The sequence below is a fragment of the Mastacembelus armatus genome, chromosome 18, assembly GCF_900324485.2.
Source record: "Mastacembelus armatus chromosome 18, fMasArm1.2, whole genome shotgun sequence".
Taxonomy (NCBI): Eukaryota; Metazoa; Chordata; class Actinopteri; order Synbranchiformes; family Mastacembelidae; genus Mastacembelus; species Mastacembelus armatus.
The window spans coordinates 2713421-2739259 of NC_046650.1; the positions used below are offsets into that span (position 1 = coordinate 2713421).

At 40.1% G+C, this 25839-nt stretch overlaps 2 protein-coding genes across 5 annotated transcripts in view; one reads left to right on the forward strand and one right to left on the reverse strand.

The window, feature by feature from the left end:
- The first annotated feature begins 730 nt into the window (after positions 1-730).
- Positions 731-3025, forward strand: mad2l1 (MAD2 mitotic arrest deficient-like 1 (yeast)). Its single transcript, XM_026330956.1, has 5 exons — positions 731-882; positions 1454-1600; positions 1886-2006; positions 2305-2408; positions 2506-3025. Exons 1-5 carry the CDS (start codon positions 819-821, stop codon positions 2676-2678), a joined length of 609 nt encoding a protein of 202 aa, XP_026186741.1. The 5' UTR covers positions 731-818; the 3' UTR covers positions 2679-3025.
- A 121-nt stretch (positions 3026-3146) lies between these two features.
- pde5ab (phosphodiesterase 5A, cGMP-specific, b) overlaps positions 3147-25839 on the reverse strand; it is a 62297-nt gene continuing 39604 nt past the window's right edge. For 3 of the 4 annotated variants that reach the window (XM_026330938.1, XM_026330945.1, XM_026330925.1), the window contains exons 12-22: positions 25251-25310; positions 22834-22980; positions 19850-19975; positions 19180-19274; positions 18975-19062; positions 15814-15914; positions 13556-13633; positions 9235-9298; positions 6199-6273; positions 5671-5754; positions 3147-5461 (exon numbers count right to left, since the gene is read on the reverse strand). In XM_026330938.1, the coding sequence (XP_026186723.1) occupies positions 5342-5461; positions 5671-5754; positions 6199-6273; positions 9235-9298; positions 13556-13633; positions 15814-15914; positions 18975-19062; positions 19180-19274; positions 19850-19975; positions 22834-22980; positions 25251-25310 (1038 nt within the window). In that variant the 3' untranslated portion in view covers positions 3147-5341. The remainder of the gene's footprint in view (positions 5462-5670; positions 5755-6198; positions 6274-9234; positions 9299-13555; positions 13634-15813; positions 15915-18974; positions 19063-19179; positions 19275-19849; positions 19976-22833; positions 22981-25250; positions 25311-25839) is intronic. The other variant, XM_026330932.1, reaches the window with a different exon arrangement.

Here is a 25839-nt window from a genome sequence, read left to right on the forward strand (position 1 = left end):
TCTGCCATGTTTGTTTTTTGTCAGCTTTGATAAAGAATGTTGGGATATGTTGGAGGATACATCAGCCTTTGTTTCCTGGGGAAAAGAAGGCTGCATTTGAAGGAGCCTTTAAAATGGGACAGCCTTGTTGATACACTGTGATGCAGTCAGCCTTCAAATGCAGCCTTTGAAGGATGCAGCTCTGAACCCAGTGCTACAGTGCACATACTGCTAATGTCATGAACAGCACATGGTTTCAGAATCATCTTTATGGCACACAAACAAGGAATTTGACTCTGGTTCACTAAGCTCTGTCTATGTACAAGAATTAAATAAAGTTAAACTTTTTTAATGAAGATAGGAGGTTAAAAAGAAGGAAGGCAAGAAACACTTAGCAATTAAAAAGGCTAGAAAAAATATATTTAATATATGAGTGCTGCAGAGATGCCTCACTAATTCAATTCAATTCAATTCAATTTTATTTGTATAGCGCCAAATCACAATACAAATCATCTCAAGGCACTTTACAAAAACTAAAACTAAAAACCCAACAATTCCCTTATGAGCACTAATGCACTCAGATATATGAATAACTTTAACCTGTGACAGAACAGGGGCTCAGAGGTCAGAGTTCAGCCAGGCTGAAGTGAAGAATGAGCATGCGTCGCCTTCTAGTGTACAGAAATTGCAAGCGCAGTTTTATACGTCATCAACTATGCGCCAGACTTTCACGCATGCGCGGAGGAGCTGATAAATTTCAAACCGGACGGCGGGTAGTCGAAGCTGAGGCAGAAAAAATTATTAGGTCCAGAGAAAAGGTTAACCAGGAGTGTTAGAAAATGACCAGCACTTTGAAAGGCATTACCCTCAAAGGAAGCGCGGAGTTAGTGGCCGAGTTCTTCTGTGAGTGTTTGTTGTTTCTGTGTTTGTTCAGTATGTTTTAACAGCGTTATAATGTGCTCTGGGCCTGTGTAGTGCAGCTCAGCATCAGTAGAAGACCCGACAATAACACGACTTGTCACACAGCCCACCAAACTCTATTTGTTATATTGCATTTTTAAGGTCTGGACGAGAACGTGTTCACTACGAGCTGCACCGCCCACCACGGACTTTACTGGGAGTTAAATTAAACGCAACACGAGGAGTTAGCTGAGTGCTGGAACAGTTTGCTACATGGGATTTGGTGTGTTGTGTATGCCGAATTCAGCCCGAGACTTTGACCTTTCAGGATCCCTGTTTTCTTACCGTTTAGCGCGTATCTTTCCTTATTAAGCTTGACAGCATCTCTACACAGCCTGTTTGTAGTTGAGGCTCGCTAAGTTTCTGCTAGCTTACTGAGTTTTCAATGCTAAATTGAACAGCATGAATGCATCAGCTGTAACACTGCCATCTGGTGAAGATAAGAGTTAAACTATGCCACGTTTTAAAAGTGAAGGCAGTATAATGGACTCTAATGCTGCATTTTCCTCCACAGCGTTTGGCATCAATAGCATCCTCTACCAGCGAGGCATCTATCCTCCAGAGACATTCGCCAGGGTCACCCACTATGACATGAACCTTCAAGTCACTGCTGATCCCAAACTGAAGAACTACCTGACCAATGTGGTGTCTCAGCTCAAAGGTAGCCTCAGTGCTTCATATTTGAGCTTTAGCAGCTTTTTCAGGGTAGATGATGAAAAGACAATTTGGAAAAGCCATTCTTTACATGGTCTAATATTGCTTCATTTAACGTCACATGCAACAAAGAAATTAAACTAAGGCTAAGTGAAATGAAGTGCTCAGTTTGGCGTCAGTCTGAATTTACTTGAAAACCTTTAAAACTTCTGTCTGTGGTGAGCAGACTCAAGAAGAGCTGTTTTGCTCCTATTTGGTCTGTGCATTGTGAGGAAACAGTTTTTTTTTGCAGAGTGGCTGTTTGAGTGCACTGTGCAGAAGTTGGTGCTGGTGATCACATGTCTGGAAACCAACGAGGTGCTGGAGAGATGGCAGTTTGACATCGAGTGCGACAAGTCAGCCAAGGAGAGCAGGTCAGCTTCTCTATGCCCACCTGTCCTTCAGCAGTCTGAAGCAGAAGTTTATTTCACAGTGATCTGGAAATAGTAAACCTAACTTCACTGTTGCAGGCTGCTGATCCTAACAAATACGCTTGTACTTTGTATTGTGAATCCACTGAACATAGAGCATGGCCTTGCCCAATCATACGTCTGGTGATTCATGACCCTTGTCACCTGATATTTCTTGTTTGGACACTACCTCACTTGTGTACAGTGTGTACATATTAAATAATGTCCATAATAATTAACTTAGCCCTTGTGTTTTACCCAGTGTCCCCAGAGAGAAATCTCTTAAGACCATTCAGGATGAAATCCGCTCTGTCATTAGACAGATAACAGCCACAGTTACTTTCCTGCCTCTGCTTGAGACACCATGTGAGTAACCAACAACCTTATATTTCTGTTTCAGGCTTGGATTATAGACATTTTAAAAAATTGACAGTTGACCTCTGATCCTTACCCTACATCACAGGTGCATTTGACCTCCTGGTCTACACGGACAAAGACCTGGTTGTTCCAGAAAAGTGGGAAGAGTCTGGGCCTCAGATCATCAGCCAGTCAGAGGAGGTGCGCTTACGCTCCTTTACCACGTCCATCCACAAGGTGAACAGCATGGTGGCATACAAGAGAACAGACTCAGCGTAGTGTTCTCTCAGCCCCATGAGCTGTATATATACCAGCCACCGCCCCGCGTAGAAAACAGTAGATTTTATAGCCCTACCTCACTGTCTGTGTCTCGTTGTAGTATTCTGTACGTTGAGTGTTCTGTTACTTTCTATATGAACTTCACTTTCCCTTGTGTGTTTTTGATGTCAGGCTGCGGAGCTCTGTTTTGTCTACGCTGATGTAAATATTTCTCAAACAGTGACCTGTTCATTAGGAAAAATCTTCTTCTCAATGCTGTTTTCACTTTCTTTCAAGTTGTTTGTTTTAGAAGCTAATGGCTTATGTTAACCTTTATAAACTGTCATTAAAAACCTAATTTGGCTCTATCACCCTTATTTATTTTTGTTGTACTACTGGTTTTGACCAAAAGGTGGCAGTGCGGCATGACATACACACAATATTGAGCCAAAGCCCCAACCCAAAATATAGAACAATACACAGACAAAATAAGCATTATTCTTTAATAGGACATACATTATCTCACAGTGGTCAGTGGTGTCAACAGATGCAGATGTGGAACATTCCTTTTTAACAGTACCATATTAGCATATTACTTTGTCTCACCTGCAATGGACACCCATAGGTTTCTTATCTATAAAAAGCAGCTCTCTGGTGTAATGCCCTCTCATGTACATGCAACATCACAAAAAACAACCCAGAGACTGAAGCAGTGAGGAAATAGAGAGATATTTTCTTAGGTCACAGACACATGTATTGGAGACTTATTCAAAGTACAAAATACAACCACAGATACAAATGAGCTTTTTGAGCATGTGCATCTACAAAAGTGCTTTAGGATCAGGCCGTTCAGCCTGTTTGTTGCTGTTTATAAAATGCTAGGTGGGACCTGTTACTGTGCGTAGAGTACTAAAGGTTTATATAACTGCAAAGTGAGGTGAATGATGACAATTGAATATGGGAATACAAGTAAACATCCAGCTTCTTTATCATACATCTTCAAAGAAAGTTACAAAAAATGTTTAGTTTGATTGTAAACCTGACTGGATGTGGCTGTTTTTTATTTTTGTCAAATCTCTTTTAGACTACTATAAGAACTGATAAAAGCTTGCTATAAATTTATCACGATGTATATATGCCAGATTACAAATTTATAGAAATTATGTGTGGCAGCATGTACTGTACCGGAGATGACACGCCTGTTGCCATCTTGGTGGTTGGTTTTTGGAAGGTTCAGTTATGTTATTTTGTTGGAAACAATGCATGTGACATAAAGTAATAAATCACAACACACTCTGGTCAGGCTGCTCCCAATGCAAACGTTACTCGTAATTTTAAAAAGGTGATGTAAAAACCCCCTCTCACAGGGCAAAGGTATAAATTATGAGAAATTCGTTCAATTGTGAGGTTGTCCTATTTTATCACAAGGCAGTGGAAATTCTAGACCCATTGCCCTTTGAAAGTGCAGGTCTAGTCTTTGGCTATTTTGCATTTTGGAAAAACTCAACTAAATACAGTACATTTCCAAATGCCATCTGAAAGAGTTCCTTCAAAACAAGCAGAGATGGGTTTTAAGTATGGAAACTACATTTCTTGTATAAGCAATGGTGCGCTCGACAAAAGGATAACTTTAAAATATACAAACTCTAATAAATATATAAAACTAAAATAAATATGCAATAGTTAAGAACATGTGGAAAAATGTTACAAAAGATTTAAACCCTTGAAGAATGTGTGCTATCAATGAAGACATCTTTAACAAACTCAGATTATTGAGACTATGTATATTGTAAATACAATATCTGTATCTGTAATGGTGCTGATCCCTAGGGATCCATGTCTTACTGTTCAGTGTTCCCCTAAAATTCACTACCTATGAGAGATAGTGTGGGTGAGAGTTCAAGATGAAAGCCACGCTGTGCAAAAATAAAAAGAGCCATAGTAATAAATATAGCTTAGTGCTGACTGTTATTGTCTGCGATGAGTGACAGCTATGACAGAATGGTGACAAAAAGAAGACAGGTCTCACAAAGTTTGCTGAAATGAGTGTGACATTTTTACTTGCCATTGGAGTTATCTAACAGCTACAATGATCTGATAAGGTTTTATATTAAGTGATACAAGGAATGGGGTTACATTTTAATAGTTTTAGCCATCTGGTATGATGATCTGGTATGAGTTACTGAGATCTGGGAAGATGGCAAAATTGCTTCAATAAATTCCAGCAGGTGAGCAGACAGGTTGCAAACAAGCAGTTTAGTGAGTTTATCCATTGCAGCAACTACAGTTGCAAGTCTATTAACCTGCCGAAAGGTTATCTGACTGCTCCACCTTCTTGCACTGTAATAATTGTGCAAGTACTGAGATTTGGACTGACATTCCTGGCTTCTAGTTCAAAGCCAGATCAGCATTATTTCCTGGTCTAGGCAATTAAATTACAGGTAGGCTGAAACTGCTAAATTAAAAGCCAGACTTAAAGAAAGTAAAATGCTAAAGTTGAAGACAACTGTATCTGCCCCGTCACTGTCCAACCACATCTAGTGGCTTTTTTACCACAATCTGCTGCATGAGGCGTTGAAGTTGTTCTTTTATATGATGCTCTTTTCAAGGAACTTTGTGAGACCAAGTTGTACAGAAGGAACCTTGGGAACTGGTGTTGATTAAAAGCCAAACAGGCTTTGGATTCACACCAAGCCGTTGACGAGCCCCTTCTCACAATCCTCAGCCAGACGCTTCCAATGTTGCCGGTTTTTCTGACATCCTTCCAACAGTGGGGAACAATGCTCCGACATGCCAGCCAAGGTCTGCGACACAGACAAAGCATTTTATCTAACAAGAGGAATTAAATGAGCATTGCTTTAACATCCAGTGTTCATTCAGTTAACATCTGGTTTCACAATACAAGTTTCTTCACAATGTGAGACAGCCTGACAACATCTTTCCAGCAGGTTTGGTTTAGTGGTTTCCAGAGACAGAAACAGTAGTAACTGTGAGTTTCATTTGGCTGAATTACCTCGTATAACTGAATGCAGATGGCATCAATGAAGGACACCTGCATGCTGGGAATTTTATCTCTTTTCTCACGATTCATAAGGTCCTAAGTTGAGAGGAGAAACATCAACATTTAAAGTACCTCAGAAACAATCAGAACTGTTCAGTGCTTCAAATATTTGATTATTTTCCTTTGTTCTTAGGTTGTGTCATGCAGAAGGGTCATAGGTGTTTAAAGCCATTCCATGGCTCTAAAAAGTTAGGACACTCCCATATGACCTCAGATTCATCACCTAATCAATCATTTTGACAATTATTTGTCCTGGAAATGTCACGTCACAATTTCCCATAACTCGATGTAGCCTCCAAATTGCTTGTTTTGCCTGATCAATAGGTCAAAACCCAAAGATTTTTCATTTACAACAAAGAGAAATAGCAAATCTTCACAACTCTGAAGCTGGAACTGGCAAATGCTGGGGAAAGTGACTCAAACAACTTATCACAATAGTCATTTCACAAAGTAATTCCTGGAGTGATACCCTGTACTCACAATTGGCTCAATGTTCAGCTCTTGTCTCTCTTTATCCCCCTGTTCAAAGAACTCAGTGGCTACCAGCTCTGCAATCTGCATCAGAGAAAAGAGGTCAATAAACTTTAAGCTGGTGAAAAAAAGAACACAATACTGTGTGTTGTTGTACTAAACCTCTGAAACCATCTGGTCTATTTGTGGTAGTTTGAATTTCAATGCAGGCATTTTAATGAACTTCCCAGGGGGATGATTTTAGGAATAAACTTAGGACATCCTACCCTGGTGATGACAAAATACTTTTGCTGCTGCCAGAATCCACAGAGTCAAATGTGAATATTGTGAAATGACTGGAAAAGAGCAAGAATATACACAAAGAAGGCAAGAAACAACACATGCAGCGGCTGCAAAAACAAAAGCATGGAAGGAAGCAGTAGAAGGAATATTAGTGAGGGAATGTATACATTGGTATGTATAGAGTTAAGAACAAAACAAAAAGCAAAGTAAGAAGAAGGGAAAGGTCTGCCAAAGACTAGTAGTCACACTGAGTTAATGGTCTCCATCTGTTTACAGAGAGCTAAATGAGATCTGACTGCTGCCTCGGGCTCCAATCAGTGTCACTCTGTGTGTATGTATGTAGAGAAGCCATCTGTTGCTCTTGATTGAGTCTGTAATCAAGGCTCCGCACTATGGAGCTACAGGGAGACTCAGCTAGAGAGAGAGCTTATTATAGCTGACTAAAACCAACACTAAGCATGAGGCAACTGGTAATCAATGATGCTAAGGAACTTGAGTCTTTATTTACCTTTATATCAGTAAAAACATCAGAGTATTTATGTCCACACTGCAAAGCGAATGAGCTTCGTGTCAAAATAATGTCAGTGGTCAGGAGCCACTTCAACAACCGTAACACTGACCTACTCCTGGATTTCTGAAAGTATTCTTGTTGATTTTGGCAGCTGCTTGTACACTCCCACACTGTCCTTATGTTCATGATCAGTGGGGTCAAGTGCTGTTTGACTCACTGGCCATCTAAGGTCAGCAAAAAAATGCAAGTCAAGACAGGGAGAAACATGAACCTTAGAGGATAATTGTGGGTTATACAACAATTGTCATTTTTCCAGAAGATCTTTCAATTATCCTAACTTTGTTATCGTGATGTGGCTTTGTTGCCAGATCTCAGCAATTACTTTGGTGAATAAAATATTATTATAACTCAATGAAATGAAGGCTACAACTATGATAGCAAGATTCAAGCTGCAAAAAGCTGGAATTATCCTTCAACTCTGACTATGACCATAATGGCTGTGGTGTGACATCAAAGCCCAATTTAACATTTCCACAATTTTCATGCACTTTTTTAGAAGAAAAGGCAGACAAATACAATAAGGAGTCGAGGCAGAAAATCGTACAAGACAACTGCCTAAATCAGACTGGATATAAAAAAAGAAAAATCATCTTTTCAAAGAGGGAAAAAAGGACTAAAATGGCAGAAGACTTATGAAGGCAATGTTTTTAGGAGTGTAATCTGAGGACAAAGGCACAGCTATTTTTATTAATGAGCACGCAGTTGTCAACACACAAACACACACACACACACACACACGCACGCACGCACGCACACACACGCACACACACACACACACACACACTCAAAGTGCCTGACTTCTTCTCTTTGGACTTCTTACTGTGCCAGTGGTTCCTAATGAGGTACACATTAATGAAGGCCACTGGGGAGATAAAACAAAAGGCACACAGCTCTCTGAAGGGTTAGGAAAACTGTGAAACAAATGTGTGTGAGAAAGAAAATAGTGTTACAGTAGCACAAGAGTGATAGAATCAAGATTGAGACACAGCAGGAAGTGCTGCAGTGCATTTTCTGGGTAGAAACCTTCTGGCACTTTATACCAGGTCCTAGTCTTCAGCCTGATGTCAACAGCAACAGGCAACAAAAAGCTGTAAAAAGCTATACACTGTACTCTTTACTCATCACCAAACAGCACATATACAAAGTCAGCTGGTAACATAGTAATGCATGTAGCAGCGTAGAAGTGGTGAAGACTAAAGCAGAGCGAAAAGTGGAACACTGTAATTCATTAATCTGGTGAGTTGTGCTGGAAGCAGATAGTAGATAGGGATTTAACTGTAACAACTGTATATGTGTAAACAGGTGCTAACATGGTAGTCAACAAGAACATAATAAGGTGATAGTACGTGTTTTCAGCTTGTTCTGCTAAGTGACCAGAAACTTTAACATGAATTCATTCAGTCAGATGGGATACAGTGTTTTCAGTATGCATGTGCCATTTTAAATTCTCAACTTTTTAGTGTCTTCTTCTTTTCCTTTCAGCTGCTCCCCGGCTGCTTAACCCTATCCTCTGTATCCTCCTCACTCACACCAACTATCCTCATGTCCTCCTTCACAGTCTCTTCAGCCTGTTGTCAACAGCAACAGGCAAGAAAAAGCTGTAAAAAGCTATACACTGTACTCTTTACTCATCACCAGCACATATACAAAGGCTGTCATGGTGTGGTTAGCTTAGATTAGCCAAAACAGCTAGGAAGCTTATATATATATACAGTATTATAAGGCTGACAAACTTCTGTGTGTGTGTGTGCCTCAGCATCCTCAGCAGCCTTTTACCAATGTATTCACTGTCCCTCCTCTGAACATGTCCAAACCATCTCAATCTGGCTTCACTGGCTTTTTCTCCAAAACATCTAACATGAGCTGTCCCTCTGATGTCCTCATTCCTGATCCTATCCATCCTCGTCCCTCCCAGAGAGAACCTCAACATCTTCAGCTGTTTCATTTCTTCCTGTGCCAAGTGACAGTAGACAGTGTACAGTCACAAAACAACCACTGATTAACTATATTCGGCAGAAGTTTCATTCTGTAAAAGGATGACTAGCTTTGTACAGTTTATAATGAAGGAGAGTTAAGCTGTGAGAAACTAACTACAAAAACCAGAAGGAAAGAAAGAAAACTGTATGTGAGAGAATGTCAAACTGTTGCAGTACAGTACACATAGATTAGACAGACATCCTAACAGATTTTACCCTTTTCTGCACAGGCCAGGGCTTGGTGATAGCTGAGATATCGCATGCAGTCATCAACATGGACCTGAAGGACGAGATATATTGAAACATATTTTGCGTGTTTAAAATCATTTATTGTATCTCTAACATACAATTTTTGTAAAAAGAATTCTGTAAAATTAAAATGGTTAATGCACAACATCAAGAACAGAAGGCATAAAACTCCTGCAGTATTTGTACAAAATACCAATGACGTCATAGCATACAGACAAACTGTATAAAGCCATCAACATATTCTCACTGAGAGACCACTTCAACAACTTGTTTCTGGGAAAAATCATACACACACACACACACACACACACCACCCACACACCGAGTTTGTCAGCCTTATACAGTGGGTGCGGAAAGTATTCAGACCCCTTTAAATTTTTCACTCTTTGTGTCATTGCAGAAATTTGCCAAAATCAAAAAAGTTCATGTTATTTCTCATTAATGTACACTCAGCACCCCATCTTGACAGAAAAAAACAGAAATGTAGAAATTTTTGCAAATTTATTAAAAAAGAAAAACTGAAATATCACATAGTCATAAGTATTCAGTCCCTTTGCAGTGACACTCATATTTAACTCACATGCTGTCCATTTCTTCTGATCCTCCTTGAGATGGTTCTGCTCCTTCATTGGAGTCCAGCTGTGTTTAATTAAACTGATTGGACTTGATTAGGAAAGGCACACACCTGTCTATATAAGACCTTACAGCTCACAGTGCATGTCAGAGCAAATGAGAATCATGAGGTCGAAGGAACTGCCCAAGGAGCTCAGAGACAGAATTGTGGCAAGGCACAGATCTGGCCAAGGTTACAAAATCATTTCTGCAGCACTCAAGGTTCCTAAGAGCACAGTGGCCTCCATAATCCTCAAATGGAAAAAGTTTGGGACGACCAGAACTCTTCCTAGACCTGGACGTCCAGCCAAACTGAGCAATCGTGGGAGAGGAGCCTTGGTGAGAGAGGTAAAGAAGAACCCAAAGATCACTGTGGCTGAGCTCCAGAGATGCAGTAGGGAGATGGGAGAAAGTTCCACAAAGTCAACTATCACTGCAGCCCTCCACCAGTCAGGGCTTTATGGCAGAGTGGCCCGACGGAAGCCTCTCCTCAGTGCAAGACACATGAAAGCCTGCATAGAGTTTGCCAAAAAACACATGAAGGACTCCCAGACTATGAGAAATAAGATTCTCTGGTCTGATGAGACCAAGAATGAACTTTTTGGCGTTAATTCTAAGCAGTATGTGTGGAGAAAACCAGGCACTGCTCATCACCTGCCCAATACAATCCCTACAGTGAAACATGGTGATGGGAGCATCATGTTGTGGGGGTGTTTTTCAGCTGCAGGGACAGGACGACTGGTTGCAATTGAAGGAAAGATGAATGTAGCCAAGTACAGAGATATCCTGGAAGAAAACCTCTTCCAGAGTGCTCAGGACTTCAGACTGGGCCGAAGGTTCACCTTTGAACAGGACAATGACCCTAAGCACACAGCTAAAATAACAAAGGAGTGGCTTCGGAACAACTCTGTGACCGTTCTTGACTGGCCCAGCCAGAGCCCTGACCTAAACCCAATTGAGCATCTCTGGAGAGACCTGAAAATGGCTGTCCACCAACGTTCACCATCCAACCTGACAGAACTGGAGAGGATCTGCAAGGAAGAATGGCAGAGGATCCCAAGGATGTCAAAAATTTATTGGGCCCTCCCGATACTCCTCTCTTCCCCTCACTCTCCACCACCTTGTGCAATAACTTCCTGGATTTCTTCTCATCAAAAATCGAAAATATACACCAGCAATTTCCCCCCATCTGTGACACTGCGAACTGCCTCCACTGTACCCTACCCTGTCTATCAGTATCCTCCCCGCTTTCGAGTTTTATCATTCCACCCACCACGGTTATCTCTTCACTGATCCTCAAATCCAAACCCTCAACCTGCAAACTTGACCCCCTACCAACCAACCTCGTCAAGCTCTGTCTCCCTTCTCTCCTTCCTCATCTTACCCACATTATTCACACTTCCCTCAGTTCTGGTATCGTACCCCCATCACTCAAGACAGCCATCATCACACCAATCCTAAAAAAACCTGGCCTCGATCCTGCGAACCTTAACAACTTCCGCCCTATCTCCAATCTCCCGTTCCTCTCTAAAATTCTTGAAAAAGTTGTCCACCACCAGGTCCATACCCACCTTGCCGCCAATAGCCTATACAAACACTTTCAATCTGGTTTCCGCCATCTTCACAGCACTGAAACTGCCCTGGTCAAAATCACCAACGACCTCCTAGTAGCCGCAGACTCTGGCCTTGTCTCCATCCTCATCCTCCTTGACCTAACTGCAGCTTTTGACACCATCTCGCACAATATTCTCCTCCATCGCCTTGCTTCCATCGGCATAGCCGGCTCGGTCCTCTCATGGTTCACCTCCTACCTCTCTGACCGCACCCAGTCCGTCCATCTCCAGAACTTCCACTCCCAGCCCTCTACTGTCAGTTGTGGCGTGCCCCAGGGCTCTGTCCTGGGGCCCCTCCTCTTCATTATTTATCTCCTTCCTCTCGGACATATCTTTAGGCAACATAACATCAATTTCCACTGTTATGCAGACAACACCCAGCTCTACCTCTCTGCTGCTCCATCTTCTACCCTCCCCCCTCCCTCCCTCCTTACCTGCTTACATAATATCAAATCCTGGTTCACCCATAACTTTTTGAAACTCAACCCCGACAAAACTGAAATTCTCCTCGTGGGCACCAAATCCACCCTTTCTAAAACCAGCACCTTCTCCATTTTAATTGACAACAATACTGTCCTCCCCTCCCCCCAAGTTAAAAGCCTGGGTGTCATCCTAGACGGTACTCTCTCCTTCACTCAGCATATCAATACCACCACCCGGTCGGCCTACTCCCATCTCCGTAACATAAACCGCATCCGTTCTTCACTCACCATCGATAGCACGGCCATACTCGTTAATGCCTTTGTCACCTCTCGTTTGGATTACTGTAACTCACTCCTCACTGGTCTACCTCTCAAATCACTTCATAAACTTCAACTTGTCCAGAACTCTGCTGCCCGAATCATCACCAGAACTCCATTCTCACATCATATTACCCCTGTCCTTAAACAACTTCACTGGCTCCCTGTGTCCTTCCATATAAACTATAAAATCCTCCTTCTCACCTACAAAGCCCTCCACTCTATTGCCCCACCATACATCACTGATCTACTTCACATCTATTCTCCGCCTCGTACTCTCCGTTCCTCCAGTTCCACTCTCCTCTGCACCGCTACAGTGCGCCTGGCCACCATGGGCGCTAGATCCTTCAGCCACACTGCGCCCCGCCTTTGGAACATTCTCCCTCATCGCATCTGGTCGTCTCCGGACTTATCAACTTTTAAATCATCACTCAAAACGTATCTGTTCCGTATAGCGTTTTCCACCTAACTCTCTTAACTTCTCAAAGCAGCCCATGATGTTCTACCACCCTCCGCCTATTTCATATTGTCTCATATTGTTTCATATTTGTTGTTCTGTCATCTGGGTTTCTGTGTTTCAATTTGCTTTTGCTGTACATCGCCCACTTCCTGGATGCTCCGCACTTTTGCCTTTACATTCTGGCCTTCTGTTTATGCATTGCTGATTTTATTGTTGTTTTAATGCACTCTATGTATTTCATGCTGTATGCTTCCTTTTTCTCTCTGTAAGGTGTTCTTGAGAGTTTGAAAGGCGCCATGAAATAAAATGTATTATTATTATTATTATTATTATTATTTATCCCCAAATCCAGGTGTGAAAAACTTGTTGCATCATTCCCAAGAAGACTCATGGCTGTACTAGCTCAAAAGGGTGCTTCTACTCAATACTGAGCACAGGGTCTGAATACTTATGACCATGTGATATTTCAGTTTTTCTTTTTTAATAAATTTGCAAAAATTTCTACATTTCTGTTTTTTTCTGTCAAGATGGGGTGCTGAGTGTGCATTAATGAGAAATAAAATGAGCTTTTTTGATTTTGGCAAATGGCTGCAATGACACAAAGAGTGAAAAATTTAAAGGGGTCTGAATACTTTCCGTACCCACTGTATATATACATATATATGCAATCCCGTGCTTCCTAGCTGTTTTGGCTAATCTAAGGTAACCACACCATGACTCCATAACATGGAGAGATGAGAGAGAGATTGGTGTTCAGATCTCATTCTTGAAACGCAAATAAGTATATGCTGGATGTAAAAATTCTGTTGCCATAATACACTGTATGTTGGTGCATGTTTGAGTCCTGGAGGATTTGTACTTGCCTCAGTAAGTCTCTGTGATGTTCATCCTCCCAGACAAATTGGCTGTTCTTGGTGAGCTCAAAAAACTCTCCCCGCCTCCTGGCAACACACACAGTCACACACACACGTACAATAACAGAGCAGATAATTATGCTCATATATAACCTATTTACCTCCTGAACTACCCACTGTCTAAACTGAAAGATGGCCGAGATAAGAGCTGAAATCACTGAGGCACATGTCTGAAAAGGAGTGAAAGAAAAAAAGGCAATTGAAGCAGAGATGATGATACATACAAATATATGCAGGAAGGAAGAGAGGGATGCTGCATATTTAGTTAAAAATGACATTTCAAAACAATACAATGCATAATTGCTGCATTCTTCAAATATAATGGATAGCTAGGAATTGATAAATTACAGATTATTGTTACAGATTGAAAAAATGATGAGGGAAACATGTTTAAGCAATGTACAAGCAATGTATAAACAAATACCTTTGCCATATACAGGAGAATAATGCAATTGGTATGGTCCCTCATTCAATATGTATATCTTCCAGTAAAGGGCGTCTTCCAACAGTGCACTGACAAGTTATTGTGCTATGTTAAAGCTACTGACACTTTGACCATAAGCTTCTCAATGCTATAACTACTGACTTGTTTATATTGGGAGTGCGCTGCTGTCCAATCTTATTTATTGGACAGATTCCAATTTGTTCATGTCCATGATGAACCTTCCATGTGCACAAAAGTTAGTTATGGAGTTCCACAAGGTTCTGTGCTAGGACTGATTCTGTTCACCTTATACATGCTTCCAATAGGCAATGTTATTAGGAACCACTCTATTAATTACCACTGCTATGCAGATGACACTCACCTTTATCTATCTATGAAACCTGACAACACAAACCAGTTAGCCAGACTTCAGGCATGTTTAAAAGACATAAAGGCCTGGATGACCAGTAACTTTCTTTTAAACTCAGAGAAAACTGAATTTATTGTATTTGTGCCTAAAAACCTCAGAAACAGATGGCATTTAGATGGCATAGCCCTGGCCTTGAAATATCTTGGAGTTATTTTTGACCAGGACATGTCCTTTAACTCACACATAAAACAAATCTCTAGAACTACCTTCTTTCATTTACACTACATTGCCAAAATTACGAACATCCTGTCTCAAAATGATGCAGAAAAACTAGCTCATGCGTTTGTTACTTCAAGGCTAGATTACTGTAACTCGTTACTATCCCAGTAACGCCATAAAAAGCCTCCAGTTAATCCAAAATGCTGCAGCCAGAGTTCTGACAGGAACTAGCAAGAGAGATCATATTTCTCCTATATTAGCTTCTCTTCACTGGCTCCCTGTAAAATACAGAATAGAATTTAAAATCCTTCTTTTCACATACAAATCCCTTCATGATCAAGCTCCTTCATACCTTAAAGACCTCATAGTAACATATTATCCCAATAGAGCACTTCGTTCTCAGAGTGTAGGTCTACTTGTGGTTCCCAGAGTTTCCAAAAGTAGAATGGGAGGCAGAGCCTTTAGCTATCAAGCTCCTCTCCTGTGGAACCAGCTCCCAGCCTGGGTTCAGGAGGCAGACACTCTCTGTACTTTTAAGACTTTTTTAGACTTAAAACCTTCCTCTTTGACAAAGCGTATAGTTAGGGCTGGCTTCAGGTGACCCTGAACCATCCCTTAGTTATGCTGCTATAGGCCTAGACTGCCTGAGGACTCTCCATTTGTGCACTGAGCTCCCCTACCCTAACCCTCCCCTCCCTTCCCCTCCCCTCTCTTCCTCTCCTCCCCCCTCACATGTATATTCCACCATTGAATGTCACTAACCTTGTGCTCTCTCTCCCCTAGTTTGTGCTCTCTCCCTCTCTCTCTGTTCTTTCTCTGTACCTTCTGCAGGTGTCCCCGGTCCTGGAGCTGTATATCGCTGATGTGCGGTTACTGCCTCCACCAACCTGCAGTGTCTGGTTCTGCTGGAGGTTTATTTTGTTAAAGGGAGTTCTTCCTCTCCACTTTCTCCAAGTGCTTGCTCATAAGGGATTTGTTGGGTTTTTTTCTTTTTTTTGTAAAGTGCCTTGAAATGACTACTATACAAATAAAACTGAACTGAGCTGAATTGAACTACACAAGTGGTATGACATTTGTTAATGTCGTCATTTTGAATGTGTGTTAATAGTGCTTTTAAATAAGGCGAAGAGAATTTTAACATACTCTACCCCTCTCCAGTCAGATTTCCATCTGGCCTTGACATTTGGTACCTACTTCATGTACAGGGCCAGGTCGGTGGCGAGAATAGCCCTCTCGATCATCTTCAGAGTGGACTTGTACTCATCTAGGGAGAGACCACTCAGGATCTGGTTTCCCTGGAGAGAGAGAGACAGAGAAAAATATGTAAGTGCAGCAACAGCTCTGCATGCTGTTTAAAGATGTACACTTGTTAACATATTGGACATAAATTTTGAACTTGAACCCCCTGAGGAATATGTTATATAATGATAATGCTGACTGCAGCTTGTAGCATGACAGTCCACCTTTGTCATGGCAAAGCCATTCAAAAGTACGCGTGCAAATCAATTAAATGAATGCATGTTTGTGCACTATTATTCCATGTCCTTTTCACTTGAAGTGCTTTTAAGCGTGCATGTCTGCATTAGTTCTTGTCAAGTTTGCAACAGGGTCTGTGTGTATTTGTATTTGTGAGCATATGTTTAAATGTGTCCAGCATTAGAGGGGTTAATTGGTGCTGCAGAGTCAGGAGTGTATTTAGTTTGTTTGGAGGCCATAAAGATCAGTGCAAGCTATAGGCTGCTTTATTTTATTGGGCTCTCAGAGTGTTCCATGGTACACTATCAGCTGGAGAATGAGCAGAATTAGGGTAATAAATACGACCGGAGATGTAAGATCCTGCAGCAAGCAGCTGTTACCAAGCTATTGTTGTCCTGTGTATAAAATACTGGCATACTGAAGTTCAACTGATTTGAACTGTGATCTTTCAAGCTGATTACAGTTTTATGACATACACATCACTGAAAACATTGTTTGTGTAAAGGCTTAAACTGTAAATCCATTGTTGTAAAGCACTTTCAAGATTAAAGGTTCAGTTCACAATTATAAACATGTAGAAATATTTGTTTTGATTTGTCTACAGCAGTCCAAAAGAGGTGGATGGTGTACACAACATCAAAAGGTTACATTTAGACTGGAAACAAGTGAAACAAGAGGCATGTTAAGCTTTAATGACAATGAATATACATTATTAGTGGGTGGGATGCCAGTGAAGTGTGATGTCCTGCTTTACCTCCAAGAGTAGTGCAACCCATAATACTCAATACATTACATGCACAAAGTTAATGTTTTATGTGCTCAATATTTTTATTACCTTATGATCAGCCTATGAAATTACCAGTTTTATTACATATTTTATTACATTTTAGACAGTTATTTAATCATCCGTTTCTACAGTGATTTTCTGGCAGTGAATTCTGGTTTCTGCAATAAAAAGCTATGACTGCATTCTGTAACACAAATGAAAGAACATGAATATACAACAGTTGCTGTTGTAGGACAATAGCAGATCTAGGGAAACCAGAAGAGGAGAGAGATACAGCCTCTTTTTGTGTCAGTTAAGAGTTCGGCTGCTGCACAACAAATCTGCTGCAGCTGTGAAGAAAAGGCAACTAATGCCATGTTTTGCATAACTGTGTGTCCCCATTGTCTTCCTGCTACTGTAGTCATGTATCCCTGATAAAGGTGACAATTCTTCCTTTGTCAGTAACTATAACTGCAGATATATGGGCATGTCAAGTGTTTAATATGATTGCCAGCAGTTTTGCCAAAAAAAGGTGCTTTGAGGATTGATGAATGTGGGTCAGACTCCATGATATAGTGAATGGCCTCCAAACCAATACACTAACATACACTAACGGAAGCTAAAAAGGTTAACAGAGCGTCATTGTTCGGTAATAATTAAAGATAAGATAAACTTTACTAATCCCTGAGGGGAAAGTACAGTATTATATGTATTTAGGTACAACGCCTCACACATTTCACATTACAGAGTAACCTGGTTCAGTATAGCAATAACCTGCACTAATCAATAATTTTATGTGTAAGGTGAAAGGGCTGAATATGTCAAGGGTGTGTTTGTGAGCATCGAACAGTGGAAACAAACAGCAAGTATCTGGTGAAAACATTTGCGTATTTAGCATTTAAAGAGATAGATTGTTTTTTTTTGGAGTTGGCTAAAATGAGAGTAAATATTAGACATGAATCCATCAGACTTAACACAATGACTGATAATATATCAGTGTTGTGTTTATGCTAACACACAACTGACTAAAAATACAATAATACTGCTTTAAAGCAGATTTAAGTACATAGTACAAAAGCCTATTCTGCTACCTCATGATTGGACTTCAGAGACAAATTTTGTAGTTTTTACTGCACTATGTTTGAAAAATTCATTAGCTCCACTTTTACCTGCTGCAACATTACAGTGATGAACTCAATAATCTCATCAATAACTCTAATCTAAATGTATCATATACATTACTGTAACGTACTTTTACTGAACATAATTTACATAAACAAATACCTTTGCCATCAGAATTTACTTGCATTTTATGGACTGATACTGGACCCATTTGATTTGTTTTAATATTTATGATCTCAATGCTTAGCAGCACATTTTAAAGTGAAAATAATTCTTATCAGCCAACATACAGTCAAATGTTAGTTTATTAAGTACACCAAACTAAGCTAAATTAGTTCAGTCCAACAGTCCTGACAAAATGTTCAGTTATTGCTGAAACCGTTTCAGGCTGCTATTGATTCTAGTCAGCTCAACAGCAGCACAAACTACATCTTCCATCATCAGCAGATACAGAGGATGATTTATGACAGCACTGTTGTAGTTGACTGCATTCGTTTTAGCCTGATGTTCCTAATAAACCATATGATTTGCAATAAGCTATCAACCAGTATATGGGCCTTGCTGATTGTGTACTGTAGCTCTAATGCGAAGGGACTTTACAATGGTTTTCTATGTAAAATGCCTTGGGATGCCTTTTTGTTGTGATTTGGCAGTATACAAATAAAATGTAACTGAATTGAATAAATAAAAAATGCACATGTCCATAATAACACAATAGCATGAACTTCGGCTAATACAACACATAGGTGTTATTCCATTTTGAAATCGAAACCACACTGTCCCATTTTCCATTATATGCACAAATAATGACAACAAAATCCATCTGCATTCATGCCACAGCGATCATTAATCACACAATGCAAGGTACCGCTTGTTAGAGAAAGAGAGAAAAAATTAGGTCTGAAGTTTCCTCTGATTGCTGCAATGAGAAGTTTGATGGGCTGACCCAAAGGCTATGTATATATGTGTACGAGTGGGTGAATGCACCTACAGGGCTGTTGAGGATCATGAGGCACTGGTCGAAGTGGTGATGCTCCATGGTAGAGTGGCAGTAGAGCTGTGCCAGTGGGTGGTCGCTCCTGACCACACACACACCACATATAAGAAGCAAGAAACCCACAGAGTGGATACATTTTGTTACCACACATGCATATGTAATTATACATATACTTATGACTCATGATCTCCTGCTGTACCTCTGTATGTAGGAGTTGTTGACTCCTCTGTGGTCCAGGTCGTGGCAGAGAGTTGCTATCATCAGGGCTAAGATCTCTAGATCGCTCAAATTATTCTGTCAGGAGGTGGATGAGTGAATCAAGACTGGTAAGAACAAACTACATCTGCACATGACACAGCAGCTTTTCCACCACAACTGAAAGCATGGCTCCAGTATGGCTACTACGGATATTTTAAGGCTGGTACTGCTATGATTTTCCAGTATTTCAAGATGAAATTACTTTCCCTGTCTCATGGAAAACACCGGTATCCAGTGTTTTCCAGACAATTTTATTCTTTGTGGTGTAGGAGATCCTTTGAAACATTTGAACCATCCATTATAGCGTTTATATAATTTAATCTATTAACTACAAATCATGTAAATTTAACATAACTGCCAACCCTTTTCCAAAACACATCATTACATGGTTTTATGTACTGTTCAAAGTTACTGTTGCATGGTAATGCTGATGGCATACTGATGATGCTCAGGCAGCAATTGCAGTGTGTTCAGGGAAGGAAGAAAATGAATGATATGTTTTAGAAATGAGTTGCAACAAAATGTATGATGTATATATAAACATATAGCCTGTCTGTAGGGAATCCAATCAATGAATCAGCTCAGCCTAATCTGTGACTTGCTACACACACCTGTAAGCGTCCTGATTTGAGAAGGGCGAACATGCACTGGGCTGTATTGAAGGCATGCCTCCAGTTATGATAGGCCACATTCTTCCTGTAGTTCTTCTTCACACTCAAAATCCACTGGCATAGACTCTGCAGAAGAGAGAGATTTATTCAACCATTCATTGCTACATTATGCTGAAATTTATTAAATAAAACCATGTAAACACAGTACTAAAATAATAAAGGCCTTCAGTGGAGTTAACTTGGCCCCCTGGCACAATTCACTTCCTGTTGAAGCTTTTATTTTTGCTTTTTTTACTTCCTTAATTTCCATACTCATACCCCAATCCAGGTACCAAAACAAAAGTAGAAGTACACCAAAATAAAAGCTCAGTACAGGACGTTTAGTGAATCATGACAAATCCATCTCCAAGATGGGATCTCAGGATTACATAAAAATGCAGATACTACCTTAAAAGACATTCCACGAGTATAAAGAGCAAGCAAGAGCGTCCTTAATCTTTCCAAATAAACTTCATGTCTGACTGAAAATAACTAACAGCACACATCCACCAAGAGTACTGGGAAAGTTACTTCCAAAATGTAATACCTTATACATTAATACTTACTGTAATTTGAAAGTAATTAGTTACATTACAATATTACCATTTGAGAACTGTAATGTGTTATACTACTTTTGGGTTACTTTCACCAAAGTAATTACACAAGTATATAGGCATTCTAACAACTAAAATGTAGTTTATTCATCCATTATACTTCCAGTGGAGGTCGTGCTATTTCTCAATGTAGAGAGTTCCCTCTGTGATAGGTTGCGCTTGAATATCACGTTCTTGTCCTTTTCTGTGATGAACTGAATGGGAGTATGTCGTATTATAAATGTAGAATCCGTCTCTGCAGTCATCTCAACCATCAAAATAGCAACAGGAAATAGACAACTTCACCTGCAGAATTTCTTTCTGGTGCTGAAAAGTCACCATGTCACATGGTTATTTGATGCATTAGTGAAAGTGAACACAGTGAACACACAGACACCGTGCACACACAACCAGAGCAGTGGGCAGCCAATGCTGCAGCGCCTGGGGAGTAGTTGGGGGTCCGGTGCCTTGCTCAAGGGTCTCACCTCACTCTGTGCCAATGACAATTCCTGCCGGACCTGAGACTCGAACCTGCAATTTTCAGGTTACAAGTCCGACTCCCTAGCCAGTTTTAAGTTTCCAGATAATAAAACTTTATAATGTATTGGAGCCTCGATTCTATTTGCTTGAGTGTCTGACAACCCAGAGCAGTTGTAATGCATTATCCCAGTATATTCATATATAGAGCATAACAACACATCAGCGATTACTTTGCAGAATCACTCAAACTGAATAAATGTATAGCAACAGTTCATGTTTGAAATGGCTGAAAAGAAACTAAAAACTAAAACAAAAAACAACAGAAGGAGTGGATGTAAATTAACTGTCAGGAAGAGTTAATGTGATAAGCAAAGTGACTTGACTGTCAGGATGTTTGCCTTTTCTCAAAGTGAAGACTGAGCGCCCTGCCAGAACATCAATGCTGTGTGCTGTGTTAGTCTGTGCTACCCTCTATGTTGACTGTGAATACAAAGCGAGTAAAACGTAACCAATTTTAGGCATTATAAGAACCAAAACCGAGATTCTGCTATCAAATTGAACATAATTTTCTCTACAGGGATCATCATAACTTTATCTATGTTTATAATGAATTCCAATTATCTTATAATCAGAATTAAATAATAACATGTTGCACAGGACGTGATGCTTCGGGGTGGTCAGTATGTCAGTGCCTTCTGTGAATGTCAAACTGACAGGCCGTGCTGCTGAGGGGCCCTAATCTCTTTCAATCAAAGCTTCTCTTTATGAAACCTCTCCCCGCAGGCACTCCGGATGTCAGCAACCAACATACAAGGACCTCTTCACGCGGAGAGCGAGAGAAGCGAGCCAAACCCACCAGCTACTGGGTGGTGCTGGCACCAAGTGGGAGCTGGACAGGGAGAGCGTTTGGGTCTGACATTGGGCCGTAATAGAGGGAAGAGTGTGTGTGATTTTTGGAGGGGAAGTGTTTTAGGTGTTTTAGGTGTGTGTGTGTGTGGTCTCTAAGTTAAGGATGCAGACAAATACAGAGATATTAACTCAGTTGTAAATGCACTCACTCACCATCCAACACACAAACACACATATACACACTCATGTTCTAATGGTCTAATGCTGACAATGAGAAGCAGATTGTTCTCTGCAGTTAATAAGACAGGAAGCTGCTCTTGTCTTTTTCCATTGCATGTACTGAGAACACAACAACCTAAAGTAATGTCAGTGTGGTGTTGTTGTGTGGAACATTTGTGTGGCTGTAATATCCTTCAATAAAATAAAGCCTAGAGTATTTTATTGTAATGAAGTCATTAAAATAAAATAAAAACCATAAAAACAAACAAATATGTGTTTGCAAAAATAACTTGGGCTCATGTAGAACTGTGCAAAATTGTAATATTATCTGATGAGCATTTTGCATAATATTATTTGTGATTTGGTCTACTGTGTATGTAGGTAAGCTTTTGTTTTTGTCTAAATTAGGAGTCGTGAAGCTAAATTCAAACTTTTAAAAGACTTTACACTTCTACCTAAATCCAAACACAACAAACAATAATATCAATATATTAAAAAAACAAAAGTTAAAGGAATAGTCTGACATTTTGACTTTCTAGCACAGAGATTGATGTTAACAAGGTCTGCCTGGAAACAGCCTGTTAAATATGTGCTCAGACAAAAATGTAAAAGTCCATGCTTACGGTTTCAAAGGATGTTAATAGAATTTTTTTTTAAAAACATATATATTTTTTATTCTGAGTAACTAGCAGCTTTTTTCAGTCTGTCATCAATAAAGCACTTTAAACTGTAGCAACCTGTATGAAATGTCATGAACAAATCCAAAACATCAGACTCATTCCTTCAACCTAGGTGAGTTCTTACTGTGTACTTCATCTGGAAATTCTGGACCAGGCTGAGGTCGACAAACATGCGGATGGTAGCCAAAGTGGTTTCAGTGTCTGACAATTCAAAGTCACTGAAGCTGAAGTCCAGTAGACGCAAGGACTGGGCTGATGGAACTGTGGCTGCCTTCAAACACAGAAAACACAAAGATTAGGAACTGCAGAGAAGCTGTGGATTCACTAGCACACATACAAGTACAGCACATGAATATTAAAGTGAGTTATCTGAATGAGTTAGTTGGGCCAATCACTGGTAATCATGTGGTGATAATATTCCAGATACTTAATGATAATTGTCATTTAATTTCAAGACATAAACGTGCAGCTGCAGTTACAGTAGAGCTTTGTAGCAGCTTTAACTAGACAATAAAGAGTTTTTATCCCACAGTGTGTCACACACATACTGTATGTAGCAGTATGTGAACAACAGTATGAACAACCCCCCTCCCCCAAAACACAATCAGGCCTGTGTCCTAGATACTAAGTGACACATCTTCACTGTAGTACTCAAGGGAGGCCACTTAAGCAGGTTATGATGTTAGTTCAGCCACTTTGCCACAAAGAAGAGAGAACAGGACAGGACCTGTGGAGACAGTCAGGTGTTGTCTTTGTTAAGGTTGGTGTAAAGGCTGAGCTGTACTGATTGGTTTATATGTGGAGAGCTGCCTTTGGTTACTGTCAGAAACCAGTTAGACACTTGCAAATGAGCTAATTAACAAAATCATAAGACAGTACTAAACCACAGGCCCACTAATGTGAGAGAGGTTCTACAAAAGATCGGTTACTTTCCTCAAATTACTGCTTGTATTCTGATAATATAATGATTAATTTCACACTGGTGACCTGTCCAGGGTGTACCCCTGCCTTTCACCCAAAGAGAGCTGGGATAGGCTCCAGCAGGTCCCCGTGACCCTAAATAGGAATAAGCAGGTATAGACGATGGATGGATGGATTAATTAATTTCACTCTAGTCGGTTATGAGTTATCAGTTTGATCTTTTAACCTGAATCAGAGGGTTAGTATTCTAGATATATGCTAAAAACAGGTCCAAAGAGGAGAGAAACCTGAGCAGACAATCAAACAGGTAGTAAAGAAAACCAGTTTGCTCACCATATTTGAATTAAAAAACAGGCAGCTAGCTAGAAAATGTTTTCATCTCAAATGAGATCAGGTTCATGTAAATTTGACTCATATGTTTCAGATTAAAATTAAAAAATGTCATTTAATAATCAGATGACAGTGAATTTTACAAACATTTCCAGATCGTGGCTGAAGAGAAATATTTGATGTTGGCATGTGTTTTGTAAGGCCGGGATATCAGACAAATAACCAGAACAAATTAGACTAAGAAGACAAAGAGTTATTTGTTTCAATAGAATAACACAACCTGTAGAGATGTCTGAGGGACAATGAGATGAATAATAAATAAAATGTATCAATGAAACACAGCTCGGCACTGATACATCTAAAAGAATAACATTAAAGCTTCCTCTCCTAGGCTTTCAACTCAGCAGCAACAGCATCACTGGGCTGCTATACTGGCGCTGCTTAGTCTGGTTTTCTGCATATTACACAGTCTCCCCAGTGATTCTGCTGTCATGCCATTCTTTTAATATAACTACACAGCAAAGTGCTGTACATGAAGACAGCTTTGACATCTTGTTTTGCAAGCGAAACAAAATAACACCTCTAAACCCTGAGGCTAAATACAGCACTGTCTGGTGTCTCTTTGAAACTTTGCATACATCAGTGAAATATTTGGTGCAGGTGGTGTTATCTACATTCTGCATCTTCAACACAAAACGTCTCTGTGTCGCTAATTTCTCAAGTAACTATAAATATACACGCTAGTCAGCCCATCTAACTTTATGTACTTTATTACAAAATGTGCATGAAGGTCAAATATAACATAAAATACAGGGAGTGCTAGTATGGAGAATAGAGAAAATCACATCTGCTTCTCTCACTCTTGCAAATTGCAGTTCATTCATTAGAGGACACAGAAAAATATTTATATATATATAATATTATATTTAGCATATTATATTATTTCCATGTGAATGTTACCAAAATGAGCAGTTTAGTTTAGATGCATTGTCCATATGTGAATCTAGTGCATTCAGTGCTATACTGGCCACTGCATGTGGGTGTTTGTGAGGAAGCAGCCATATAGAGTTGCTATACTGGCGCTTTCTTGCTGATTTAGCAGTGTGGTATTATGTTCCATGACTGCTTCTCATACACAAACTCGGCTTCTTCTGACCCTAAAGGACAACATCTACCAGTGTGCGTATGTGTGTGACTGTCTTTTTTAACCCTGTGTATTGATTAATCCATATATTGGTGTGTACTGACTTGGGTAAGTGTATTTTGTCAAATTAATAAATTTTAATTTACCGCGGTTACCTGGAGTTCCCGCGTTTCTTCCTCTGCTGCGGAGGCATGATACGACAAGACCTGCAAGACACACACACATACAGTACAAAAACAAATTTTGGGTCACATCAGGTTTTCTGCAGAACACCTGCTCACTGACATGCATCACCTTGTTGCTTTGTGCTGATCTTCGGTTTGTGATCATTTGATTTAACATATATATTTTTAGAACATGCAAGTATGCACACAGTGTAATTTAGACATCAACTGAAACATAATGAACTAGGGGCGAGAGGGAAAATCTGGTGCAACTACAGCTGTTAAAGAGCTGTAACTAATGACATTTCTAATTGCTGCATGACATGCTGGACAGAGCCATTTATCTTATTAGTCCTGCCTGTACTTCTCCTGCTATGAAGTGAAAATGTCTGCTGTACACACAGGCTGCGATTCGGAGTCATTTGGAAATGACATTAGTGCGCTGATGCATCTACAGCTGTCAAAATGACACATAAAGCTCAAGGTGAACAGGCTTTTCACAGGGAAGAAAAGAAAAGGTCCTGCTGCTTATCAATCTCATATGTCAGTCAAACACAATGTAGGAAGAAGA